Genomic DNA, 27714 nt, shown 5'->3' with positions numbered 1-27714 from the left:
AATAGCCTTCCCCCACATCTGTGAAGAAAAAAAAACCCTCAAAACTGTTTGGTGATCAATTTTTATTTGTACACAAAACACCAGAAAACAATTAGCGCTTGCCACCAACACGAGGAGCGCTGACCTTCATGGGCTTAGCGATCTTCTGTTTGGGTGCAGCCTTAGAAGGGGCCTGGAAGAAAAATAATTTAAAAGAATTAATTATACAAAACCAACTTGGGTAAATTAATTACATTTGAAAGGAAAGAGTTAAGTACACTTCAGAAATGAGCTTAAATTCAGATTTAGATTAATTATAAAATAGCCATGTTACAAGACTAATTATGTTGCATTCTTAAATTTCAAAATATTTAACGTCTATTTCCTTCCCTCACCAAAATGTTTCTGTTTTCTGTACAAAACATTTTTTTTGCAACACTAATACCACAAAAACACTTCTGGACTACAACAGTTAACATTTAACAGCAGCAGTTTTCAGATTGATACAGGCATGCCAATGCATGGTTCAATGTAATGTCCTCCTCAGACAACTGATTTTTTAAATTAAAGAATATTTAACACCTGTTGGACCATAATGACACTGAGAACCCACTGTGTAGGAGGATTCCAGGTGTAAACATGGCCCTTTTGTTCTGCGCCACCTTATGACACAGTGTCGACAGAAGAAGTCGTACTGCAACGCCTCAAGGGGCAATTAAACATAATAGAAAAGTCACATAAGATACTGCAATCACCAAACTCTAAACAATCCTGGGCCAATGGAAACATCTGATTACAAAAATTTACATTTCTGCTGAAGCCAATGCTGATGCACATTCATAACTAGAGACTAGACACCCTAAATATCTTTAAAACTAATAAAACTGAGCTTAAAAAAACAAAGCATTTATCAAGGCTAGTATTCAAAAAGCTTACTCTATTTTCATACAAAAAAGTAAAAGTTTCTTAAATCAGATGTGCTGTTATAGGTGTGAGAAAAAGTGGGCAAAAATGATACTGTTCAATTACATTTAAAGAAATTCACAATATGCAATTATACATTTGCTCACAGACAAAAATGCACTAATACTAGTTATTTATAAACAGCATTTTGTAATTGATATGTAAACCGGACTAAATGACACTTCCTAAAAGGCACAAAATGCGCAGTTGGTCAGTGTTTAACCACTGATTATCCACAATACGCTCAGACACATATCATTTATTAGAATAAATATATCAAAATAAAATGGTCATACACAAACAACACACTGAATTATTGTCAGCTTGTTTTGGGTCATACATAGTATTCAGATCCAACACATTTGATACTGTTAGATCAGAATTAATTTGTATTTTACATTAATTCACAATGCTGAAATTTAAAGGCTGGGAGTATGTGTCTTGATATATTTGAGATAGTAAATAGTACATTTTGCTGCCCTCCATACTACCCATTATGTTCGCATTAGCAAGGAGGGTCAGTCAGCATGAATGAAAAATCCAGAAATACCAATAAACTTAATTCTTACCTTAGTACTCTGGGCAGGGACTTTCTTGGTGGCCTGCTTTGCCTTCTTGGCTTCCTTGGCAGCCCTAAAGAGAGAAAGAGCTAATATGAATAACACACATGGACTACATGGGTAATCAAGCATTCAATCAAACGTGTTTTTTAATAACGTGTAGTTGAATCACTTCAAAATCTCCAACTGTGTCCAATTCAAAGTGTAACTGGTTATTGAATACACTAAACGCCTACAACACTGGTCATTTAAGTAGGGCTGGGGCGACGCGTCGACATAATCGACGTCATCGATTACAAAAATACATCGATTTGCATAACGTGCGTCGGCGCGTCGTAAACATGGCGGCGCCTGTGGAGAGCATTAGAGGTTAGATCGGGCCCAAAAATTCCAACTGGCTGTTTTCGGGCTGTTTTAATGAGCGAAATATGATCAGAATTATGTTAATTAACACGGTAACATAGAAGCATAGAACTATTATTTAATTAAAATGATTTTTAAGAACAGCTAAACACAGTTGTGCAAGTCAAACGCGGAGGAGTTCACGTGCGAGAGACACAGAGAGAGAGTTTTCTGCCGTATTTTGCGGCTAGCGCGAGCGCTCACAACTGACACCGCGGACCGCGAGGTGCTGCCGCGCTTGTGCCGAAACCGACTCTCTGCTGAATCTGACTCCCGCTTCGCGGACAGAATCGGCACAACACCCCCGCTGTAGAACTGCGGTAGTGGCTGTATTCGGAATGGCATACTACTATACTGCGTACTGCATACTGCATTAGTATGTACTGCATACTACACACTGCCCAGTATGTAGTATTCGGTACTGCAACACTTTTGATTGTAGTACCCTACATGGCCCCATGACACATCAGTCAGTCCTCTGTAGTGCTCCGAATTCCTCACAGTGAGTTGTAAACAGAAACAACCCAAGAAAGTTCCAGTTATATTTAAATACGTTTTCCTATTTATTTTAGTAGATTACTATTTTCATCTATGTAAGTACCATCAAGAAGAAAACATTTAAACAAACTCTTATTCATATTTACACAATCTCAACTATAAAAGAAATGAGACACGTTGCACAAGTGAAACAATTTTATTAATTTGTATTCAAATCATTCCCTTATTTAAAAGAAAAATATGTAGTAAAACTGAGGGAATTATTTATTAAATCAAAAGAATGATTTTTTAAACAAAGGTAATTATTTATTAAATTAACAGAACGATTTATTGGAATTATTTATTAAATAAAGAGAACGATTTATTAAAACTGAGGGAATTATTTATTAAATCAACAGAACAATTTTTTAAACAAAGGTAATTATTTATTAAATTAACAGAACGATTTATTGGAATTATTTATTAAATAAAGAGAACGATTTATTAAAACAGAGGGAATTATTTATTAAAGTAACAGAGTAATTTATTAAAACTGATGGACTTATTTATTAATATAACAATCATTTATTAAAACTGAGGGAATTATGTATTAAAATAACAGAATAATTTATTAAAACTGAGGAAATTATTTATTAAAATATCAGAATAATTTATTAAAACTGAGGTAATTATTTATTAAAATAACAGAATAATTTATTAAAACTGAGGACATTATTTATTAAAATAACAGAATAATTTATTAAAACTGTATGTTGCTGCACACTGCGGAGGGTCCCGGCCGCGGAGAGCGCTCGGCCGCGGCAGCGGAGGGTCCCGGCCGCGGAGAACGCGCGGCCGCGGCAGCGGAGGGTCCCGGCCGCGGAGAGCGCTCGGCGCGGCAGCGGAGGGTCCTGGCCGCGGAGAGCGCTCGGCGCGGCAGCGGAGGGTCCCGGCCGCGGAGAGCGCGCGGCAGCGGAGGGGCTCGACAGCGGTGAGCCGATACTTTCCAAAATAATTCCCTTAATTTAAAAATATATATATTTCCATAATTTCAAAATCTCTCGCACTCGCCACCATCTTGTTTTTTTCTGAAGCGAGCTGGAGGAGCCAGCCGCAATGCATGTTGGGATGCAGTACACCACGAAGACAGCTCTCCATGCACACTGCGAAATCGGAGCGGAGTAGTACACCATCCGGGTACCTGTAGTGCACTACAGATTCTCAGTTTGGTCGCATACTGCGTACTGCATACTAGCTTTAGGCAGATTTAGTACGCGAGTAGTATGTAGTATGCCATTTCGAATACAGCCAGTGAAAACAGCGCTTATAAATAAATTAGTTTAGTTTCACTTTCAGTTTTCGTTATTTTTTTTTTAAATAAAAATATAATTAAAAAACAGACGCCTACATCTCGGACTATTTTCTGGAGCCCGGGTCGGATTTACGGGCGGGCCTCGGGTCATGTCGGGTTCGGGCAGAGAATCTAAGCTCTAGAGAGCTTGGACTCCGGAGAGCAATCTCCAGCTACAAAAAAACGCCAGCGGGCATCTAAAGTTTGGGAGCATTTCACGCAAAAGGGCAACAATGTGGTCCTCTGCCATACGTGCAAAAGGAGCACTTGAAGCGCAAACATCCAGGAGCACTATGTCAACAGGGTCACACAGTAAGTTACCGTTTACATCAGGGTCTCCGCGGGTGTCCTTAAAAAGACTTAAGGCTGTCTACCAAAGGTTTTAAACCTGCCACAGGCAGAAATTATACATTTTTGGTTTATATTTGTGCATGGCATTTCGCAGTTTCCAGAAACAGTAGCATTATTCATAAGTTCAGGTGTTTAGCTAAGCTAGCTGCCTTAAGTTATTTTAGCTAGCGCCGTCGGCGCTGCGGTGTCACACCGTTTTCTGTCACCGTCGGAATTTTGTGACCAGTGCTCCCGGTTATGAGCGTTCATTGGCAAAACGGAAGCTTTCTATACCTACACCTTACCCTCAGCCCTAAACTGAACCGTTTTGGCCAGTCGGGGTAAACATTAGAAACGAACACGTTTCGAATCGGCCAGTGCACCGGTCTGCTGAGAACTACTTGCCAGTGGTCACAAAATCTAGCGGTCACAGAAAACAGTGCAACACACGGTTGTGGTGTATGGGAGCTTATCCATTTTTAGCGTTATAGATCTAAACAACGTGCTGTACATGTAAGTGATTATAAGTGTGGGGTTTGGTTTAGTAGGCTCGTGTTGTTGTTGTTGTTATTATATATAAATATAGTAATTTATCGTTTGCTTTAAAACGTAAAATAATTATTTAAATATGTTTCTCAATGAATAGATTAGTCGACTAATCGAAAAAAAATAATCGTTAGAATAATCGTTTAAAAAATAATCGTTAGGGACAGCCCTACATTTAAGTGACCTGAAATTTCCTGGTAGATGCTGCACTGACTTTAGGCATGATATAAGAGTGCACCAATAACAGCAGACATAACTCCTCAAACCACAAGCAACTTAGATTTTGTGCCACTTTTCCAGCACACTTTGGTACCATTAATTTCAAATGAAAGGTAAAGTTTCCTTATGGTTAGTGATTGTTTGGGAAGCATCATCTGCTGGCATTGGTCCACATCATCTGCTGGCATTGGTCCACAGGTAATTTTAGAGCACTTCATGTTGATTTCATTTTCTAACAGGACTTGGACCCTGCCCATACTGACTGAAGGAGCCGAGGTGAACTTAATCCATCCAATGCGATGCAGCCATCCAATCAGAGAGCAGGGGTTTGCCTGATGCACATCCTCCGTGCAGTGTATGAAAACAGTTTAGTTCCGCTTTCAAGTGTTCCAGAGAAGACTGCGATTGCTGGGGTCTCCGGTGGGTTAGGAAAATAATATTGAATTTAACTGGAAGGTTTTGCTTTTGTTTGCCTATATGCTGCTTGCTAAAGTGTTATGAAGCTCAAACGAAAATTTATATTTATTAGTTTATAGGAAATAAAGCTTGTATAACACCATTTCCCATTTATTAAAATGACTAAAACGGAACGACGCAGGGAACACCTTTGTAACGTCCACATGCAACCGGTTGAAAGGCCTGTGCATTTGTGCATAGACAAATCTGTACACGTTTCACATTTTCTGAATTGAACAAATAAATTAAAATTAGAATATCAATCAAATCAAAGTTAATGTTTCTATGAAGTATAGCAATAGTACAGCAATAACAGCAAAAATACGTGAAATAATACTAATGCATTGTCTGCAAAAAGAAGTATAAGCAGCTTGTATTTACAGTAAAAGAAGGTCACTATAGCTAATACCAAGCATCAGGTAAATTGTGATGAGCCATGAGAATTGTTAACAGTGTGATTTGCCCAGGACTGATCACCAATCTTTACTACATGACCTTACGATCTTGTGGCTTAATTCCAAACACATTTTTCTAACGTCTACTTAATATCTTTCATAGAAAGACAATTGTTGTGTAGGTATAGACACTTTTTGTAGGACTATAAAGACACTGAAAACCCACTGAAGAGGGTTCGAGGCGTAAACATAGCCCTTTGTTCTATGCCACCTTATGACACAAAAACGACAGGTCAGTCGCATTGCAACGCCTCAAGGGGCAATTCATTTAAAAAGGAGGAGCAAACTTCTCTCCATAACATACTTAAATTAATAAATACATGTAGAATTAGCAGGTGTCTAACAAATCCTAAACATAATGGCACATTAAAATTCTAATTTTAATGTTTTGAGATGCACCTGCATAGCTTAGTACAACAAAGGGGTCACAATTAATGACTATTATGCAGTTGGTTATTACAAGGGTACCACTCAAACTAATTTTACAATCACAAACTGAGCAGCAACCCTTGCCAAGTTATATAAGGTTACAATAAATTACAACTGATTTTTTTCTGTATCATGTCAACTGCTAATGCAGTGCAAAGTACAAAGTTACCTGAAAACAAATAATTCTAAACAATTAGAACCTATTCTTTTATAACTATAAATAAATAGGCATTAAATACTGAAGAAAACAGTGTGCACTTATACATATACACAATAAAAAATAAATATGTTTTAAACACAAACCTGATGGCTTGCTCCCGCTGGGCCTTGCGGACCTCAGGTTTCTGGTTCCTCTTGGCCAGGATCTCAGCCAGAGAGGCACCAGTGATGGCCCTCTGGAACTTGACAGCACGGCGGGTGCGTTTTTTCGATGCCTCTTCCTGTTAAGAGCAGAAAATATACCAGGTTACAACACAAGCAAAGATAAGTATGTTTGTCTAACATTAATAACAATATATTCTAATAACATTTAACAGCAATATGAGCTTTATATCTTGTAGGACTATAAAGACACTGAGAACCCACTGAAGAAAAGGGTTCGAGGCGTAAACATAGCCCTTTCTTCTATGCCACCTTATGACACAAAAAACGACAGGTCAGTCGCATTGCAACGCCTCAAGGGGCAATCCTCCATGATCACACTTTTACCGTTCACAAAGAATTCTACCCTCAGCAGACACTGAATAAAACAAAGTAGCTGAACTTACAGACAGGCCCTTCTTGTACTTGCGCCTGTACAGAACGGTCCAGCTGATCTGCCTGGGGTTCCTTTTTGTCAGGAAAGCAGACTCACACTTGGCGTTCAAGAACTGGAACACCTAAAAAAAAAAAAAACGAAAGATAATGTCAGCACAAGAAAGAAGTATAGCAATAACAGCAAAAATAGATGAAATAATACTAATGCATTGTCTGCAAAAACTAGTGTAAGCAGCTTGTATTTACAGTAAAAGAAGGTCACTATAGCTAATACCAAGCATCAGGTAAATTGTGATGAACCATGAGAATTGTTAAGTGTGAATTGCCCAAGACTGATCACCAACCTTTACTACATGACCTAACGATCTTGTGGCTTAATTCCACCAAACATTTTTCTAATGTCTACTTAATATCTTTCCTAGAATGGCAATTGTTAAATTGTTAAATCTTGTAGGACTATAAAGACACTGAGAACCCATTGAAGAGGGTTTGAGGCGTAAACATAGCCCTTTGTTCTATGCCACCTTATGACACAAATACGACAGGTCAGTCGCATTGCAACGCCTCAAGGGGCAATCCTAGCAAAGAAGGAGCAAACTTCTCTCCATAAAACACAAATTAATAAATAAATAAATGTAGAATTAGCAGGTGTCTAAGAAATCCTAAACATATTGCCACTGGGCATACACTATAAATCATCATACTCATGTGAGACTCACATGGATGAACATGGGCACAGCTTGATGAGGTTTCTAGGGGGCATGGACTATGAATAAATTTGTATTCGTCTCATTACTGGGACCTGGTTGTTATAATAATTATACACTGCACACTATTAGCTAGCTAGTTACAAGTGGAGTCAACTTGTGAAAAGCACCAACAAATCATACAGTTTAGCTAGATAAATGTCCTGAGGGCAATGGAGCTCTTGAGTGAGCTTTGGGAACTGACTTGCAATTTTTTGTTCAAACACTTTATACAAAGTAGTAGGGGTGGGAATCTTTTACTATCTCACGATTCGATTCGATTCCGATTTTGGGGGCCACGATTCGATTCAAAATCGATTTTTGACTCAAAACGATTTGATTTATAAAAATTTCTGCTTCTGGCTTATGAATCTTATTGAAAAAAAGCCTCCATAATATACACTGGTCCTGGAGAAGGTAATGTGTTACAAAAACAATAAAATGTGCAGGAATGTGGGTCTTCAGTGACAGAGGAATCACTGGGATATCACAATGACGTTAATGAACAATAAATAAATAATAAATAACACTGCTTTATTACCAGGCTACTAGCGGTGGTGTGTAGGTGACGCTGCTGGGCTGATGTGATGATAGCAGTGGAGCGCTAAAGTTCAGGAGCAGCTGCTGATTAACTAGTTAATTTTAGGCCGTTGTATTTCTTCAGAAAGGGGGCAGGAGGTGGAGAAATTAATTCATATTGTCCATTCCTTAATTCCTCTGTGATGAGGAGCTGAAATTAGCTCTGATTAGCTTATTGTTATTTTTCCGTTCCGCCTTAAATGCTGCAGCCCGCTGCCACCTGTTGCATTATTTAAGGTGGAACTGGAAAGTTAGCTAGTTAGCTAGCTAACAGAAACGGAAACTAACTACTAGCGATCTTTTTTATGCTTGTTATGAAGCATTCTGCCATAAAACATTAAAACTACACGTTAATCTAAGGTAATATAATGCTTGTTCTGCCATCTTACCGGTGATTCTCATACACCTACGCTCTGTGTGGGTCTGACGGTAAGTTCAAACTGCAGCGGCCACTTGTCGCTTTGGGCAGTGGGAGGCGGAGCGAAAAACGCTTCGTGCCGCTGCAGTGTGAACTTACAGTGAGGGGTAGGGCCAAGGGAAGAAATGGGATTGGACCTTAGAATCGATTTTGGGACATTTTAAATCGATTCTGAATCGTAGTAAATGAGAATCAAGATTCTTATGTGAATCGATTTTTTGGCACACCTCTACAAAGTAGGTAAAAGATGAGCTGAAAGATTTGGCTCCTCTTGTTGTGATGAGCCAACAGATCTCAGTGCACGTAAGTAAAGTTAATACTTTTACAATTTCGAAGTCCTGTACATATTTATGCACCATACAAAATTAGTTATTTGAGTGGCCAGTTTGACCCCAGGCTGTTTTAGCTATTTTTGCTATAAGAAATAAAATGTTTCACACATTTGAGGAAATAGTGAGATTAGTATGACCTAAGCCAACAACACTATGTAGTGATGTTGTAATGCAAGAACCACTAATCCCGTGGCACAGATTTTACCAACAAAATTAGTTAAAATCATTTTTGGCTGGTTTGAATTGCTGGGGTCCAAATGGCCCCAAGGCTGAAGAGGCATGACCACACGATCCACACTAGCACTAACAGAGTAATGCTGTTAAGGCTGTTTAAAACGGTCATCGATAAAACATCCGTCATGATCAACCACATTTCCATGGCAACACGTAGATTGTCAGTTTTTTCCTTCATGTAAAAGTGACAATTATTACTCAGCGCACAAGTTATTAGTTGTTACTAGTTAAGATATGACATGCATTTGTGGTGCAACCATATTAATGAAAGGATAGTAAAAAGCCAACTAGCAGTAACAAGACTTGGTAGAGACTTTACAAACAAATTAAAGAAAATAACTTGCGCAAAACAAGTGCAACCCAGTCAGGGTGTCTAGCAAAAAGTAAATATATTACCAGTGGGTAGACCCTTATCCTGAATATATACTCGGCCAACAAAACTACTCATGTGGGACTCGCATGATACCCATCGATTCGTGCTGCCTAAAGGAACTGTGCATGTGTTACCTACACTATATACAATATTTGTCTTATGTACCATGACTTTTCTGCATCTTCAAGACAAGGCAAATTGATTATAGTAGGCCTAAAATATACCTAATAAATGCTGACAATTTTAATAATAAAATGTGTGTCAGATCCTGAGCTTCATTATGTAGGACTAAATTACAAAATTAATTCTGAGCTGATGCATATTAGCTCAATTATCTCCATCAATAAACACAGAATTGTACCCAAAATGACTTTTACAAAACTTAAGGGTATTTTATTTATCCAAAAAAAACGTAGTTAGGCCTAGAAATTCCTGTTTTCAAATTCCAGGACTATTCCAGGTTTTTCATGCCTGTATGAACCCTGGACATGGGCAAGGCTAGGAGGGTTCTAGATAGGCATGGGCTCTGAGTGGGTTTGTAGTTACTTAGCTAACTAGGTTAGATACACATGTCTGGGTCCCAGTTAAAATAATAATTATACACTGCACACTATTAACTAGCCACGTTACAAGTGGAGCTGACTTGTCAACATTTCTACAAACATCTTAAAAGGCAGTCAGTTAAGTTAGTTAGTTAGTTCAGAAACCCAGCCAAAAGCACCGGGACCTGGTTAGCCAGCTAGCTAGCTAAATACCCTACTGGTACAGCAAAGCCACCATAGTAGTCTCGTTACACCCAAACAAAAACGGTAACTTAAGTTAGTTTTGGCCAAACAGCCATTACACAGCGCATTAGCTAAGTTGACCTGTACAGAAGCTGCCCGTGGCGTCCACAGGCCGGGTTGAAGCAAGCTAGCTAAGCTAGTTAGCCACCAACTAAATAAACTACCACTAGTTTAGTCAGATTTCAAACAGCACACTGCAACCAATGAGAACACAATGTTTGATTACATTAAGCTACATTACATTATAAAACACGTATAAATAAGTGTGAAATGAATAACAACTCTGTGGCGTGTTCGGTTCAGTGTAGCTAAGCGTTACCTTTCCGTCGATTCTGGCATATCGCCGGCCATGGCCGGGATAGATTTTGTACCCGCTGAAACTGCACAAGTCGACCCTGCAAGTCACAAATATCACAAGAATATCTAAATAACATACTTTTAATTCACCCCCGGACCAAAAAAACACGGATATTTAATGGATTTAGAGGTAGATGTTTACGGATTATTCGGGACTGCGCTTACTTCATGGCGGCGAATCCGACAGGGAAGAGGAAAAGGAATTGTGGGTATCCGGTTTATAAAGATACCGACTTGGTGAAAACGTCATATTTACGCAAAAGGACCACACAGCTGGAATCGTATTTTGAAGCAGAGTCTCGCAAAAATGTGCAAAAATATTTTTAAATTTTAATTAAATCAACCAATCAGATTTGCCGTCGGTTGCCTGGCGGTGGACGACTCAAGCGGGAAGCATGGCGGCGACGGAGAGGCGAGCTATCGTATCTGATCCGGTCACACAAATGACTAATTATGAAGGTACGGAGCTGTGCTGGGATTTGTAACCGGCGTGTTTATGATATTTTGGTTTATTAATGATACCTGAGGCAGTGCTGTGATATAAGGATAGACGCATTTCTGGTATTGAGTAGAGGTTGCTAACCCAGATCCAGAAAGTAAAGAAATATGGCTAACCCAGGTCCGGAAAGTAAAATTCCATCCCAGGATTTTGTACCAACGGCCTGGATGGCTCTTCTGCAGTTGAGCTACACACAGGCACAGGCAGTTTGTACAAAACCCTGGGGTGGATTTTTACCAACCGGACCTGAGTTAGTCACCTCTAGTATTGAGTAGTTATACTGCTGCGCTAGCTTAGCCTGAGTGTCTGTTATCGTTAGGTTCGTGTTGACAAGCTGTGTGTGTGTACTGTCGGTAACGCAGCTGTATTGTTCGTGTTAGCAGTTACTGCTGTTAGCTAGAAGCGAGGGATTAATCTGTCAGAGCTTTATTCGCTTTATGTAACCTGTTCAGTTCATATCTGTAGGTATGTAAGTTATAGTTTGTATCGAGTATATCTTCTACTGGAAACACTGTAAAGGCATTTTAAGGTGTTTGTAGGTTTAAGGTTCTGTAATTCTGCTGAAGGTCAGAAGTCATTTCAGTAATTAAGTTCAAAATAGGAAATGTATATGTTATATACAGTTGTGGTCAAAAGTTTACATACACTTGTAAAAAAACATAATGTTATGGCTGTCTTGAGTTTTCAATAAGTTCTACAACTCTTATTTTTCTGTGATAGAGTGATCGGAACACATACATGTTTGTCACAAAAAACAGTCATAAAATTTGGTTCTTTCATAAATTTATTATGGGTCTGCTGAAAATGTCACCAAATCTGCTGGGTCAAAAATATACATACAGCAACATTAGTATTTGGTTACATGTCCCTTGGCCATTTTCACGGCAACTAGGCGCTTTTGGTAGCCATCCACAAGCTCCTGGCAAGCTTCAGGTCGAATGTTTGACCACTCTTCTTGACAGAATTGGTGCAGTTCAGCTAAATGTGATGGTTTTCTTGCATGAACCCGTTTCTTTAGCACTGTCCACATGTTCTCAATGGGGTTTAAGTCAGGACTTTGGGAAGGCCATTCTAAAACCTTAATTCTAGCCTGGTTTAGCCATTCCTTTACCACTTTTGATGTGTGTTTTGGGTCATTGTCTTGTTGGAACACCCAACTGCGCCCAAGACCCAACCTTCGGGCTGATGGTTTTAAGTTTTCCTGCAGAATTTGGAGGTAATCCTCCTTCTTCATTATCCCATTTACTTTCTGCAAAGAACCAGTTCCACTGGCAGCAAAACATCCCCAGAGCATAATACTACCACCACCATGCTTGACAGTAGGCATGGTGTTCCTGGGATTAAAGGCCTCACCTTTTCTCCTCCAAACATATCGCTGGGTGTTGTGGCCAAACAGCTCAATTTTTGTTTCGTCTGACCAGAGAACTTTCCTCCAGAAGGTTTTATCTTTGTCCATGTGATCAGCAGCAAACTTCAGCCGAGTCTTAAGGTGCCTTTTCTGGAGCAAGGGCTTCTTTCTTGCACGGCAGCCTCTCAGTCCATGGCGATGTAAAACACACTTGACTGTGGAGACTGACACCTGTGTTCCATCAGCTTCCAAATCCTTGCAGACCTGCTTCTTGGTGATTCTTGGTTGACTCTTGACCATCCTGACCAATCTCCTCTCGGCAGCATGTGATAGCTTGCGTTTTCTTCCTGATCGTGGCAGTGACACAACTGTTCCATGCACTTTATACTTGCGTATAATTGTCTGCACAGTTGCTCTTGGGACCTGTAGCTGCTTTGAAATGGCTCCAAGTGACTTCCCTGACTTGTTCAAGTCAATAATTCGCTTTTTCAGATCCACACTGAGTTCCTTTGACTTTCCCATTGTAGCTTTTGTAGCTGAGTCTAATCACTGGGTCAAATGAGCCCTATTTAAATGGGCTCATGAGAAGTCAACAGCTGTAGTCAATCAGAATCACTTACAAGAAGTGAAGAGGCCATGACATGAAGCTAATTTGATTGACACAACTCGCTACATCACCAAAATTGACAATTTTTGTTGCTGTATGTATATTTTTGACCCAGCAGATTTGGTGACATTTTCAGCAGACCCATAATAAATTTATGAAAGAACCAAATTTTATGACTGTTTTTTGTGACAAACATGTATGTGTTCCGATCACTCTATCACAGAAAAATAAGAGTTGTAGAACTTATTGAAAACTCAAGACAGCCATAACATTATGTTTTTTTACAAGTGTATGTAAACTTTTGACCACAACTGTAGATGTATTACACACAGAGTGTTCTGTTTTAAGCGTTTATTTCATTTATTGGTGACGATTATGGCTTACAGTCACTGAAAATCCAAATAAAACCCTGCTGGAAAATGAAATCCGTATCTCCATAAAAGTTGTTAACAAAGTGCTGTAAGATTTTTTGGGAAAACACTTCACTGACTTTGGACTTGATATAACACAGTGGACCAACACCAGCAAAATACATGACTCTCCAAACATCACTGACCGTCAGTAAATTGCATTGCATTGCATTGCATTACATTTGGAAATCAAGGAAGCAGAATCTGGAGGAAGAGTGGAGAGAAACACAGTTCAAGCTGCTTGAGCTCTAGTGTGAAGTTTCTACAATCAGTGATGGTTTGGAGAGACATGTCATCTGCTGGTGTTGATCCACTGTGTTTTATCAAGTCTAAAGTCAGCGCAGTGTTTTCACCGAAAATCTTACAGCACTTCATGCTAGTGGGTGATTAGTGGGTGGATATTTCATGGTATAATATTCTTTATAATATTCAAAAATGTTGGTGATATTATTGCGTACGGTACAAGATGGCACACCCCTACACTAGACTTATATTTGCAATATTGTATTAATAAAAATAAAAAACTATGTTTGTTGCTGCTGTTGATATACATAGTCAAAAGTCTCCTTTTTTGTTTTCCCGTTTTGACAGTTTTTTTTTTTACCTTGTGTCTAAATAGAAACACTCCAAATGACTTGGAATAAAGTATTTCTATATTGTCTTGATCTTTTTCTTTCTCCTATAAAGTAATTGTCTTGGAGATACAATGATTTTACATGACAGCAATGATATGATAATGTACATGCTTTCTTGATGTTTACATGAACTCCCAAACATTTTTGTAAGTTTCTGTTTTCAGTGGGGACTGATTGTATAAATCTGTTAGAGGTGTATTGTGATATTAGGGTTTGAAATACTATATGGATTATTAAAATCCCAGTATTGATTTTTAATTATTAGTGTACATGGAAAGTTTCAGTTCAGTGGTTTAAAATGTGTTGTATTTAAACCCTGCACACTAGATTCTAGCAATTCTGCCATTAGATCTCACTTTTCTGAATGTTTCTAATGGTGTTTTTTTTTAAGACATTTATTTAAAGACATTTTTCCTAAAATATGATTTGAAAAATATTGCAATACTTTGCCTTGTTTACAGTATTGTAATATATCGTACAATACTGAATTATAATCGGGTTGAGTATGCTATTTACAAGGTTCTTGCCAAAACACAAGATCCTTTCAGGCCCAGTGGTAGAATCCTTGGTTCTTTAAGTAACACATAGGGCCCTATTGTACACCCAGTGCAAATGGGTACTCATTGCTATCTTACACCCAGCTAACAGAATGTAGACATACTTACTACGCCGATGGGTGTGGTGGTCAGGAAGTGAGGTGTGTTCAGGTAAATATCTGGTGTGTTTCTATCTTGGTGGTGGGAAATACAAGTGCGCCACTGACTGATTAAAACCCTGACCACAGTCAACAGACAGCCACCTAATTCTATCTTAGCTATGCAGTAGCAGTATCCAGCTTTTACATCAACAATAAACAGAATAAAGTGTAAAATAACATTGCTGCTCCCTTAAACGATCTGCTGGCTTACATATAGTGACAGTATAATCATGACGTCCTTAAACCAGACCAACTTTGTTATTCTAAAGTTTAAAATGTGTCAAAAATGTGAATTTGGAGTCTAGTGTACACAAACTTTGCGGTGTTTGTTGTTTGTATGACACTGCGAGTGAGTTACTGTATAATCTAAACTGTTCTGGTTGATTTTGTTGTGTAGGACCTGGTTTAGCTGACCTTTCAAGTCAGGGCCTTCACAAGCTGGACCCCAACTTCTCCTGTTCTCCGGACACCCACACCCTCATCTTAGACCAGAACCACATCATCAAGCTGGAAAATCTGGAGAAGAATGCAGCTCTTCTGCAGGTACCTGTAGTGTGTGCTTCACACCTACCTCAAATGTTTATTAAAATCTATTAAAGTTCTGCATATTGATGGTCTGTATTCTTCTTCCTTTAAACAGTTATCTGTGGCCTGTAATCGTCTAGTTCGCATGATGGGGGTGTCGAGGCTTACAGAACTAAGGGTCTTGAACCTGCCTAACAACAGTATTGGCTACATCGAGGGCCTGAAAGACCTGGTGCACCTTGAGTGGCTTAACTTGGCAGGCAACAACATAAAGGTTGGTATAGTAACAGAAAAATAAAACTTAAGTACTATACTGACATTCTGGGGTCTCTGATGATCCTGTGGTTCTCTATTCTCTAAGGTGATTGAGCAGCTGAACAGCTGTGGGGCTCTGCAGCATCTGGATTTATCTGACAACAACATTTCCAGCACAGGGGATCTGTCTAAGCTCACTGCCTTAAAGGTGGGTCCTGCAGAATGACAGTTAGAACTAGGGATGGATGAAATGAAAATATTTAGCTGTTTTTTCATGTTTTCATTAAGTGTGCCACTTTATTTTCTTCTTGAAACAAATAAATAGCTTGAATGTATTTTTGTCTTGCTTTTCAAAACAAAAAAACAGGAATAAAGGTACTTTAGCACTTTATATATATTTTTATTTATTAAACTCCGAACAGTTGTAATATCCCAGCAGGCATACCAACAAAGCACAGTACATTTACATCAGCAGAACTACTCTAGACACAGATTTACCTCAGAAGTGCTGTTCTAATCACAAATATACCTTAACAGTCCTTTAATAATTATAGGTTTTCTTCTGTAGAACTAATCCAATATGGTAATTATACATTATACAATTACACATTATATTCACCTCTGCAAGGCTATTCTAGCCATAAATGTACATCAGTAGAGCTGTTTTAATCATAAATCTACCTTAGTAGTGCTATTCTAATCATAAATTTGCCTCAGTAGCGCTACTAAAGTCACATGTGAGTTGAAAGTTACACATGAGATTAATACGCTAGCTATTATCCTAGCCCTGTAAAACTCATCTTTCACTTCAAAAACCTATATGGTGTACTGCATAAATTTTACATCATTTTTGACTGATTTTTGAATGAATAACTTAGGGCTGTCCCTAACGATTATTTTTTAAACGATTATTCTAACGATTATTTTTTTTCGATTAGTCGACTAATCTATTCATTGAGAAAAATATTTAAATAATTATTTTACGTTTTAAAGCAAACGATAAATTACTATATTTATATATAATAACAACAACAACAACAACAACAACACAAGCCTACTAAACCAAACCCCACACTTATAATCACTTACATGTACAACACGTTGTTTAGATCTATAACGCTAAAAATGGATAAGCTCCCATACATCACAACCGTGTGTTGCACTGTTTTCTGTGACCGCTAGATTTTGTGACCACTGGCAAGTAGTTCTCAGCAGACCGGTGCACTGGCCGATTCGAAACGTGTTCGTTTCTAATGTTTACCCCGACTGGCCAAAACGGTTCAGTTTAGGGCTGAGGGTAAGGTGTAGGTATAGAAAGCTTCCGTTTTGCCAATGAACGCTCATAACCGTGAGCACTGGTCACAAAATTCCGACGGTGACAGAAAACGGTGTGACACCGCAGCGCCGACGGCGCTAGCTAAAATAACTTAAGGCAGCTAGCTTAGCTAAACACCTGAACGTATGAATAATGCTACTGTTTCTGGAAACTGCGAAATGCCATGCACAAATATAAACCAAAAATGTATAATTTCTGCCTGTGGCAGGTTTAAAACCTTTGGTAGACAGCCTTAAGTCTTTTTAAGGACACCCGCGGAGACCCTGATGTAAACGGTAACTTACTGTGTGACCCTGTTGACATAGTGCTCCTGGATGTTTGCGCTTCAAGTGCTCCTTTTGCACGTATGGCAGAGGACCACATTGTTGCCCTTTTGCGTGAAATGCTCCCAAACTTTAGATGCCCGCTGGCGTTTTTTTGTAGCTGGAGATTGCTCTCCGGAGTCCAAGCTCTCTAGAGCTTAGATTCTCTGCCCGAACCCGACATGACCCGAGGCCCGCCCGTAAATCCGACCCGGGCTCCAGAAAATAGTCCGAGATGTAGGCGTCTGTTTTTTAATTATATTTTTATTTAAAAAAAAAATAACGAAAACTGAAAGTGAAACTAAACTAATTTATTTATAAGCGCTGTTTTCACTACCGCAGTTCTACAGCGGGGGTGTTGTGCCGATTCTGTCCGCGAAGCGGGAGTCAGATTCAGCAGAGAGTCGGATTCGGCACAAACGCGGCGGCACCTCGCGCAGTTGTAAGCGCTCGCGCTAGCCGCAAAATACGGCAGAAAACACTGAGGGAGCTGCAGAATTATGAATGGGACTAGAATATGAGCACGAGGAGATCAAAGAGAACCTTCACCTGTGAGTAGCTCTCTCTCTCTCTCTCTCTCTCTCTCTCTCTCTCTCTGTGTCTCTCGCACGTGAACTCCTCCGCGTTTGACTTGCAGAACTGTGTTTAGCTGTTCTTAAAAATCATTTTAATTAAATAATAGTTCTATGCTTCTATGTTACCGTGTTAATTAACATAATTCTGATCATATTTCGCTCATTAAAACAGCCCGAAAACAGCCAGTTGGAATTTTTGGGCCCGATCTAACCTCTAATGCTCTCCACAGGCGCCGCCATGTTTACGACGCGCCGACGCACGTTATGCAAATCGATGTATTTTTGTAATCGATGACGTCGATTATGTCGACGCGTCGCCCCAGCCCTAGAATAACTTTGGCTGCCAAATATCTGTTGCATCTGATGTTTCAGAAAAGTAATACATTGTAATGGCTGTTTAAAAAAACAAACAGATGTAGGACAAAATATAAATGCAATGTTTGATCCCCCCCAGACGCTGCTTCTCCATGGTAACATCATCACAACTCTACGCACAGCCCCTGCTCATTTCCCCTTAAGCCTGACCGTTCTCTCATTGGCTGAGAACGAGATACGGGACCTCAGTGAGGTAGTTACCAATTTATTTATTTATTTATATTTATAAATAAAGTACACTCATTAGGTACGTTTCATTTCAATAATGAAATGAATTTCCATTATTATGATATTATTTCTTTCTCAGGTGTCCTACTTGGCTCCTCTACTTGACCTTGAGCAGCTGTCCATCATGAACAACCCCTGTGTAATGGATACACCCTCTCTGCCCGGGTTTGATTATCGTCCGTATGTCGTGAGCTGGTGCCTCAATTTGAAGGTTCTTGATGGATACATTGTGTCACAGAAAGAAGGGTGAGTGGAAGTGGGAGTGCTGGTCATGCTGTGTGAAACTCATGCTGTGTGAAACACTAGTTGTTCACATATACTAATCATATCTGACATAATATTTCTAAATATGCTACAGTATTGTATTGTTCTCAGTAATATTATAGCAATGCCAAAAATATAATTTTTTTTGATAATAGTAGTATTGCACATAAAATTGTTCCTTAAACTCCACTGCCTGAAGTAGCTAATAAAAGAAAATATTCTAAAAAAAAACGAGTCGATCAGGAAAATCACAGTGTCTACGCCAACTCATGAATTAGTATTCATGGCCTCACCCACCTTGACTTGCAACTGCCCAGAGGCAGCACTGAAGCCAAGCAGCAAGGCACGTCTCATTAGACAGGAGCTAACAGATCTAGGAACAGCATGGTAGTTCATTCCTGTGTTATTTGTGCAAATAACACATCAGTGTTCTATGCTTTAGCTAAGGAACAAACGGTTAGAATTTGTCTATGGAACACCACCAATGAAGTACAATTGAGATAGATAGATGTTTGTTAAAAAACAGTTCTGTTTACACTAGATAAAAGTACAAATCCACAATTTTACCTTCTGGAACTCTGTGTGTGAGTAACTAGGCTTATATAGAATCTCCGCTGGATTTTGCATTTTACAGAGACTCTAAGACTAGGTCAGAAGCTAAACTGCACTAAGCAGGGCATAACACCTATTGTAAGGTAACATATGAAACTGCAAAGACTGTTATTAGTGTAAAAATGTCTTTATTTTAAAACGTTTGTAACTGTTGTCCATCTCTTTGCCTCTTAATGATGTTAGCCAGTCGTAGGCAAAATGTATGAATATTCATGAGCAAGAGCCAAAATCTTATTGTATTTTTCCCCACACCACTCCTCCACCGGACTAAGGCAGCGTTATACCGGATCACCAGAGCACGTTTTTTTCACAAAAAACAGTTCACATGGCATTTATTCATACTAGAGACCACAACTAGACATTTCAAAATCAATGAAAAAAGAATGAGAGCTTCAAATGATGCATACCAGACTGTACACTTCATTACAGAGAGTGTAAAAAATCCTGTTTAATTGGATGAAAAAAAAGAAATAACAGTATTTTGCATGAAAGAGTATTTGAATATCTGAAAACAATCTTGCATTAAGATTTACTGAAATACATGTTTAAACTATTAAATTAAGTCTACCGTAATAATTGATAGAGTCTACTATATGCCCCTTTAATAATGTTTTATGTACTGTCTTCTTTTGGATGCTTTTCAGACTGAAAGCAGAGTGGCTGTACAGTCAAGGGAAAGGTCGCACATACCGTCCAGGGCAACACATACAGCTAGTCCAGTACTTGGCTTCTACGTGTCCTTTAACTTCCACATCAGCCCTTCAGTCTGCTGAGGATGCCAAGCTGGAGAGAATTCTCAACAAGCAGAGGTGCCTCAGAGATCCATCTTATCTTAGGAACCTTTTAAATATCATCTAATGTAGCAGCACTGCTATTTCAGTAATGAATAGATGAATTAAAGGGAACATAAATGTTATGCATTATTTCAACCCCTTCATTATCTTTACTGGGCTTTTCTGTCCTGTACATTCTACCTATGTTTTCTGCAGGCATCATCAGAGACAGCTGCTCCAGGGAGGTCACCGTGACTCTCCAAGTCCTCCTCGCCCAACTCAGCTGGATGTGGAACAGCACATGACTGATCCAGCCAAAGACAGAGGGGCGATAATTGAGAACTGTACGGTCATCAGTCAGTCAGGTTGGTTACCAAGTACATCTTAGATTAATGTGAGAGTAGGTATCAGAGAAGCATGCGCTTGTACTAAACTGTCTAGTGTTCAAAGCTTTGCAAATGATTGGTGGGTAGTCCTAGTCCATGCATAAGTTACATGGCTTAGCTGTTTTGTAGAGAATATTTGATGTATTAAAAAAAAAGTCTTTCTTGCTCAAATTGTCTGTGCCTAAAAACAACATAAATAGATATTATTTGCAACAGTGAATAAATACATTCTTTGGTTTCCACATCATGCAAAAAATAATCTTTTTGATGAACATTTTAGGGTCTCATACGATTTTATTTAAAATTTGTTTGTTTGGCCGCGGTAACCAGATATACCTATGGAGGAGTATTGGTGAGGCATCAGCTGAAACAACACCAACTGTTAAGCAAAGTGAATGTAGTGAGAAAAATAAGGGCTATCTCAGATTTCTTCAGCGTAACCTTAAACAACAGATACAGTTAAATCTTATACACACTGAAAGCCTAGTTGTGGACCAAGTACATATATGTGAGTAAATATGTGAGTTTAAGTCAGATATGGTTAAGGTGAAGGAGCGAAGTCTAAATACACATTGACGAGTACAATGCTGGATTTTAATGAGCGTCTGTGACCAAACCCACTCTACAACGAACTTCAGAATATGATTTAATCAGCTTTCATAAATGGCAGATATCTATTTTTTTTGCCATAACCCTCACACCAATAATGACTGCATGTAAACTTCACACATCAACTATATATAACATATATAAATTGTATAAATTATCAATAAACGTCTATTTCCTGGTCTATTTTCATACATAAGGCGCACCGGATTATGTGCATTATGCTAAACTAGTAAGAAAATGGGAGGTTTTCCTTCTAATTCAGCAGGTCTTGCCGCTGGGTGGTGAGACCTGTAAAGTTAAGTAAACAAAAATGTCCAATATACCTCTGAACGCCAAAAGAGCTAGCTCTTAGCATAGTTATCGGCTAATGAGAACTAAACTGAAACTCCTGTATAACGCTGTACCTCAGCAGAGTGGCTTTACTGCTCCTAACAACCTGACTGTTAAAATTGATGCATAATACACTGGATTATACGGTGCACTGATGATTTTGGGGATTTTAGTCTGCCTTATAGTGCAAAAAATACTTAGTGTCTTCTAGAAATCTGATAAGAAATCTTTAACATAGTTCTCCATTTATCTCCCCCTGACCCCCTGTTCTTTCTGTACATTGTTGTTAACAGATCCTCCTGAACTAGTTCCTCGGGTGAACTCTTGGATGGGCAGTGTGTCTCCAGCTAAATATACAGCCGTTCAGGCTCCCCCGTCTGGTGAAGAGAGTCTGCTTCTGGAGGATGTGCAGACAGATGAAGAGAAGCTTCATGGCAGCCTCCTCTCCTCAGAGTCAGCCTTTCTTCCAGTCAGCTCTGCCGTTGCCTCACCTTCTCCCCCAGACAGTGAAGAAGAGGAGCTAGATGAGCCTGATTCTCTGGCTCCACCTAATCCTGTCCGCTCTCACCCTGGGAAAATGGAAGCGGAAAAGAGCTCTCAAATTAAAACCCCTGAAACTCAAAGAGTCAGTGCTGACCAGTTAACATCAGTCGCCCAGGCTGATGCAGGAGTCTTTTTAAACACCACCAGTGACCAAAGCTTTCTTCTGAATGGAGAGGCTGTACTAGAAAACAGCACAGAGAAAACAGCCTCTCAGCCCAGAAAGCAGAGTCCTAAAGCTACTCAGTGCCAGCCAAATGAAGCAGCTGTGAAGATTCAGGCATGGTGGCGGGGGCATTGGACTCGACACCAGCACCCACAGGCCAAAGAGGTGCGCTGCGAGATTCGGCTGCGCAGGATGCAGGATCACATTGTCTACCTGACAGCAGAACTGGAGAGGTAAATATATACTGTATTTTCTTTCAAAGTCAAATGAGCACTGGATGTTAATCTAACTAGCGCTTAGCCTGATTAGTGGCTAATGCTAATGCTGCTCCAGCAGTGCTAGCTGGGGTTAGCAGCAGGCTACAGGCCGATAATACTCATTTCTGAATGGCAAAAGAGCAAGAGCTTAGCATGATTAGCAGCTAAAGCTAATACTACTCCAGTGGCTTTACTGCTCCTTACAACATGACTGGTAAAATTCATACATAAGGCGCACTGAGGATTTTTGGGAAAAATGTAAAGATTTTAAGTGCGAAATGTACGGTAGTTTTATTAACGTTAATATAAACATCTATACATTTTTTAAAAATAATATGGGAGTTTTCCTAAAATAAGATTTAAACAGTTGCTATATATTGCCTTGCTTAAGGTATCATAAAATACATGTATTGTAAAATATTAAATTGTAACCCCTGTATCATCATATGTATCATAACACCACGTTCTTACCAGTTTAAAACCCTAGTATGCTCTGTAGATTTTTACATCTTTTGTCTTTTGTCTGTTATCTGTGTGTTTGATTAGGGTACGGCGGCAACAAGAAGAAGAAAAATTGCAGAGGATGGTTCAGGAAGAAGCTGTGAAGTTCCTCTGGAAGCAAGTCAGTATTAACACACACACACACACACACTTATTGTCTTCCTTCTTTGTTTAAACATAATCCTGGCAACAGTCACTCATATATATTCGATGATCCGTGGCTGGACAGGACTGCTCACTAACAGTGGAGATCTGTGTCATAGCAACCGTGACAGCCTATAATATAGACCATAAGGAACCATTTAGATGTAACAGCAAGATGACAGTGAGTCTGGTTTGTGGGTGGACGGCTGAAATCACATTTATCAGCACAGTTTGCTGCCAAGATAAACACATGCTGAATAAGATCACAGAAAGGGAGGCATTGGTTTTCTTCAGTAGTTTTAAAGAATTTATTTTCCCTTTCATTTTATGTTTAATTATTTATTTTTATATTTTACGTAAACAAATAAAAAAGGAACAGAAAAAGCAGCACAAAAAATATTAATGAATATTCATCAGAGATGGGGACACAAGATGCACTTAAGGTGTACAAGCAGAGACTTCAGACCGGATTTTTGGGATATTTTATATTTTTGCCATATTAACATAGAGGAAACTTTGAAACGTCTGACTAGCTTCCTTTCTGTTTGTCATGGTAACCATATTACACTTGTACATACCTCACACAATAGTACCTCAAATGACGATAACACTACACGCTGTTGTATCGCTTGTAGTTACATTTAGTTATTAGAACTTCAAACAAGACAGCAGCAGTAAAAGAAACACAGACTGCAAAGTCTGCAGTATCAAAATCAAGTCCCTTCCCGAATCACTCCCTACTATGGCTGGGTATTGAAATTCGATAATTCTGTAATAATAATACTGTAGATGTTTTGAATATCATAGCAGACTGGACAATAGAAGTCTCATTACAACCAGATGAAACATGAGACTTACTTTTTAGAGACTTTAGACATAACCTGGACTTAAGACTTAACCACGTCTCAACCTACAAAGACCTGAGATAAGGTCCAATTTGAGATTGACAACTCTGATATTTAATGTAGAAAGAATGAGTAATGTTGATGTTATGGGTAAAAGGTACAATTAGCACACAATATTTTTCCCCACTCAATAGAACCAGTTGATATAAATTGTCATACATAATTATTACATTTTTTTGTAATCTTTAATACAATTTATAATCAGTTAATTCAATGCATTTGTGCATTCCAATCATAAATGTAGCACATCAAATGGCACAAAAAAACACTTGTTTTCTCTTTTTTTCTGTTTTCTTATTAGTTTCAGGCCATGCTGGAGTGGCAGTCTTCAGTCAAAGAGCAGCTCAGCTGTCTGTCCCCCTCGCGCAGCTCTGCCTTGGGCCCTATTCCTGCTGTCCCTAAAGACACATCCACAGCTCCCCCCATGCGAAGTGAACTCTCCATCCCAGAATCAGGCTTCCATTCCCCCGGGGAACGACAGGGGGTGCTGGAGGACAGTCTGAGCAGCACAGCCACAGCCGGATCCCCTGAAACTGTGCGGTCTGCAGGGGCTGGACGGTCGCCTGGAATGGCCGGGGACAGTCAGGACGGCAGCTTGCTGGAGCAGTACCTGTCCTCTGTGCAGCGACAGGAGGAAGAAGAGGACCAGACTGAAGAGGAAGGAGAACGAGCTTCAGACAGGACAGGAACGCCACTGGACACGTCGGTTCTCTCTCCATCGAGAGGCTCGGAGCCCTCCTCCTCTCCCGATAGACAGAGGCAGAAAGACAGCGCCCCCTGCTGAAGGCTGAAATATGAATAAAAAGGAAAATGCTGAAAGATATAAAGGCCCAATCCCATTTCACACCTTGGCCCTACCACTTGCCCCTACCCCTTTTTTTGAGTGTAACCCTTCCTCTTGTAACTCTGTTCCAAGGGTAAAATCCCCCATCTAAGAATTGGGACAATCTTTTAAGCACCCGATACGTCATCAGGAGCGCTAAAGTTCAGTAGCCTAGCTGCTGGTTAACTAGTTAACTTTAGGGCATCATATGTCTTAAGAATGAGGGTAGATGATGCAGAAATTAATAATTATTATTATCTATTTCTTAATTTCTCTGTGATGGGGAGCTAATATGAGCTATAATTTACTTTTATTTGATTCCCCCTTACATGCTGCAGCTCCTGCCATCTGTTCCACCATTTAAGGTGGAACGGGAAAGTTAGGTAGTACCTAGCTACTGAGACTACTACAACTACTAGCAATTTTTTTTATGCTTGTTATGACGATTTTGGCCATAAAACATTAAAAGTACTCGTTAAACTCTGGTACTATAGTGCTAATTGTCACTTTTAACAAGTAAAATTGTTACATTTGTGGGTTTCTTGTTGGTCGCTTGTTCTTACCAGTGATTCTCATAACCCTCGGTTTTAAGTGTGCATCTGAAAAATCTCTGTATGAAGGCCTAAAAAGCCCTATCTCTTCCCCCTACCCCTCCAGCCTAACAAGAATCGGGACACCCCTATCCATTGGCATGCGCATGCAAAACAGAGGGATAGAGGAAGTGGTACAGCCAAGAGGTGAAATGGAATTGGGCCTAAATATAAGAAATACTCCAGCAATTTTCAAAGGAACCACCCTGTGAAACTTAATTTCATTCATAGCATTCAATAGAAGTCATTGGGCACAAGCTCAAGTGTTTGCAGCTTCTGTTTTTCCTCTATGGTTGACGATAGCCTGCTTCAAAAATTCTGTAATTGCTCTAAAACACAGGACCATCTGGAAAAGAGCCACAGTTTAGTTGATCTGGACCAAGACCTTCTCTTTTGGTCAGACCAAATGTTGGTCCTTTGCTCTAGACTGTGGTTCACAGCACTTTTATTACACATCCCTATAATTTTGGTCTGGAGCAAACTGAAAAGCCTGAAAGTCCAGACTAAATAAGGCAAGTGTGAAAGTTGAAAATTGCTGGAATATTCCTTTCACCCTTTCCAAACAGCATTATGGGAAATAATTCACCCAGAAGATGCCAAAATGGCTAGCAGTAAAAATCTATCGAGGACCATATGGCAGTTTTGGGGTGAAGCACTGCATCATCATTGCCCCTGTGGACACTTGCTTCTTCTAGGAATGATGCCTCATTTGCCAAAACTGTTCAAATACTAGCATAACACTTCCACTTTGATGGTGCTTTTTGATAGCAGCCCCTGAGGGTAGCTGTGAGACAACTTTTTTCATGGTTTTGAAAATGTACTTAGCCTTCTCTTCACCATCGAAGCCAAGAAACAAACCATGCACAGCCTTGTATGTAGGTTTCCTTTAACTCCTTTCTTTTCCCAAACCTACACAGATCTATGTACAGATACAAGCACTTAGTGTGTCAACTTAAAGAATGTACATAACAGCTTCAGATCTCAATCACAGAGTTACATTCTGCGATTCTGCACCCTTACACACAAAGAGTGCCAACTGACATGTTGTAGCTTATTTACTTAAGGAACTTTCCCTTTACTGTAACTTAATGAATGGTACAGTTGTACAGATACATAATGAAACAATGACAGACAGTGTAGCCCTGCTGTTAGTGAGTATCTCTGCAGACCGATCACACTGAGAACATACTGAAATACTGAATGAAATGCCTTCATTGCACATACTGGTTTTGTGTACGTTCAGTTGTTTTACACAGTGCATCAGCTAAGGGTATTCAGTGTTGCATTTGGAATTAGTTTTTATTTATTTCACACTGGATTTTTTAAATGTTTTATGAATGCACTTTTGAAAATAAAATGTTATGTTCAGCGGTTTCTTAGTTACTCTTTAAATTCTAACCGGATTATCTCTTAGAATTATATTTAATCCTCAGTAACACAAGCATTGATTTTAAATTAGGGAATGGGTGATATGGCCCTAAAATAATAATCACAATGTTTCAGGGATTTTTGCAATAACAATATTATTGGTGTTTGACAAAGCACTGAAATTAAAAAAGTAATAATTTCAATAATAAACCACGGCAAAAAACTAAACAAAAAAACATTTAATTTATTTGCTGATATTATTGCATACAATATGACACGCCCATAAATTAGATTTTCTTTTCAACAGATTGTAGCAGAAGTCAATGATCCAACATGTCTTGATAAAAATAAAGCACTCCATAGATCTTTAATCTTGGACTGAAGTGAAATACAGCTCTAGAATAACCGAAGCATGAAGTTGAAATAACAAAAAAATGTTTTAAGAGTTTAAAATCAATATTTGGTGGAATAACCCTGGTTTTTAATCACAGTTTTCATGCACCTTTGCATGTTCTCCTCCACCAGTCTTACACACTGTTTTTGGATAACTTTATACCACTCCTGGTGCAAAAATTCAAGCAGTTCAGCTTGGTTTGATGCTTAGGCTGTGATCCTCCATCTTCCTCTTGATTATATTAAAGAGGTTTTAAATTTGGTAAAATCAAATAAACTAATCATTTTTAAGTGCTCTCTTATTTATTTTTAGAGCTGTAAATGATACTGGACATATATAATCTGTATTTAGTAGATATTTAATTGGAAATTAGAACAATATAAATTCTGCTTTTGCTACAAATAGAACAAAATAAAAATAATAATAAAAATAAAATAACACAATATTTTCTGGTATTTTTTGCAATAAAAGATTTTAGTGATATTATTGCCTATAATACTATATGTCACACCT

General features: G+C 39.0%; 2 protein-coding genes and 4 non-coding genes across 6 annotated transcripts; 1 reads left to right on the top strand and 5 right to left on the bottom strand.

Annotated features, from left to right (window-relative positions):
* Positions 1–49: 49 nt before the first annotated feature.
* Positions 50–10999, bottom strand: rpl24 (ribosomal protein L24). Its single transcript, XM_007254826.4, has 6 exons — positions 10913–10999; positions 10710–10785; positions 6935–7045; positions 6471–6607; positions 1512–1575; positions 50–172 (listed from the first exon to the last, which is right to left on the bottom strand). The coding sequence occupies exons 1-6, from the start codon at positions 10915–10917 to the stop codon at positions 92–94; spliced, it is 474 nt and encodes a 157-aa protein (XP_007254888.1). The 5' UTR covers positions 10918–10999; the 3' UTR covers positions 50–91.
* LOC125786179 (small nucleolar RNA SNORA17) lies at positions 561–695 on the bottom strand. Its single transcript, XR_007428310.1, has one exon. It is a non-coding gene; the product is annotated as a small nucleolar RNA SNORA17 (small nucleolar RNA).
* LOC125786176 (small nucleolar RNA SNORA17) lies at positions 5873–6002 on the bottom strand. The gene has a single exon (XR_007428308.1). It is a non-coding gene; the product is annotated as a small nucleolar RNA SNORA17 (small nucleolar RNA).
* LOC125786178 (small nucleolar RNA SNORA17) lies at positions 6721–6854 on the bottom strand. The gene has a single exon (XR_007428309.1). It is a non-coding gene; the product is annotated as a small nucleolar RNA SNORA17 (small nucleolar RNA).
* On the bottom strand, positions 7371–7500 carry LOC125786175 (small nucleolar RNA SNORA17). Its single transcript, XR_007428307.1, has one exon. It is a non-coding gene; the product is annotated as a small nucleolar RNA SNORA17 (small nucleolar RNA).
* On the top strand, positions 10968–26807 carry cep97 (centrosomal protein 97). The gene is made up of 11 exons (XM_007254825.4): positions 10968–11206; positions 15341–15486; positions 15584–15742; positions 15830–15931; positions 18391–18504; positions 18619–18785; positions 20060–20224; positions 20405–20553; positions 21807–22452; positions 23023–23098; positions 24328–26807. Exons 1-11 carry the CDS (start codon positions 11143–11145, stop codon positions 24808–24810), a joined length of 2271 nt encoding a protein of 756 aa, XP_007254887.3. The 5' UTR covers positions 10968–11142; the 3' UTR covers positions 24811–26807.
* Positions 26808–27714: the final 907 nt, after the last annotated feature.

The sequence above is a fragment of the Astyanax mexicanus genome, chromosome 21 (genome assembly GCF_023375975.1).
Source record: "Astyanax mexicanus isolate ESR-SI-001 chromosome 21, AstMex3_surface, whole genome shotgun sequence".
In the NCBI taxonomy this organism is placed as follows: domain Eukaryota; kingdom Metazoa; phylum Chordata; class Actinopteri; order Characiformes; family Acestrorhamphidae; genus Astyanax; species Astyanax mexicanus.
Note: the sequence above shows the minus strand (reverse complement) of the source record. Positions and strands in the feature narration are given on the sequence as shown.

Excerpts from the sequence above, each read along its gene's own strand:
- cep97 (XM_007254825.4), top strand. The coding sequence starts at position 11,143 with ATGGCGGCGACGGAGAGGCGAGCTATCGTATCTGATCCGGTCACACAA. Across the intron at positions 18,786-20,059 it reads ATTGTGTCACAGAAAGAAGG|ACTGAAAGCAGAGTGGCTGT; the intron begins GTGAGTGGAAGT and ends GATGCTTTTCAG. Across the intron at positions 20,225-20,404 it reads AGAATTCTCAACAAGCAGAG|GCATCATCAGAGACAGCTGC; the intron begins GTGCCTCAGAGA and ends TGTTTTCTGCAG.
- rpl24 (XM_007254826.4), bottom strand. Across the intron at positions 7,046-10,709 it reads ATGCCAGAATCGACGGAAAG|GTGTTCCAGTTCTTGAACGC; the intron begins GTAACGCTTAGC and ends TTTTTTTTTTAG. Across the intron at positions 6,608-6,934 it reads AGTACAAGAAGGGCCTGTCT|GAAGAGGCATCGAAAAAACG; the intron begins GTAAGTTCAGCT and ends TGCTCTTAACAG.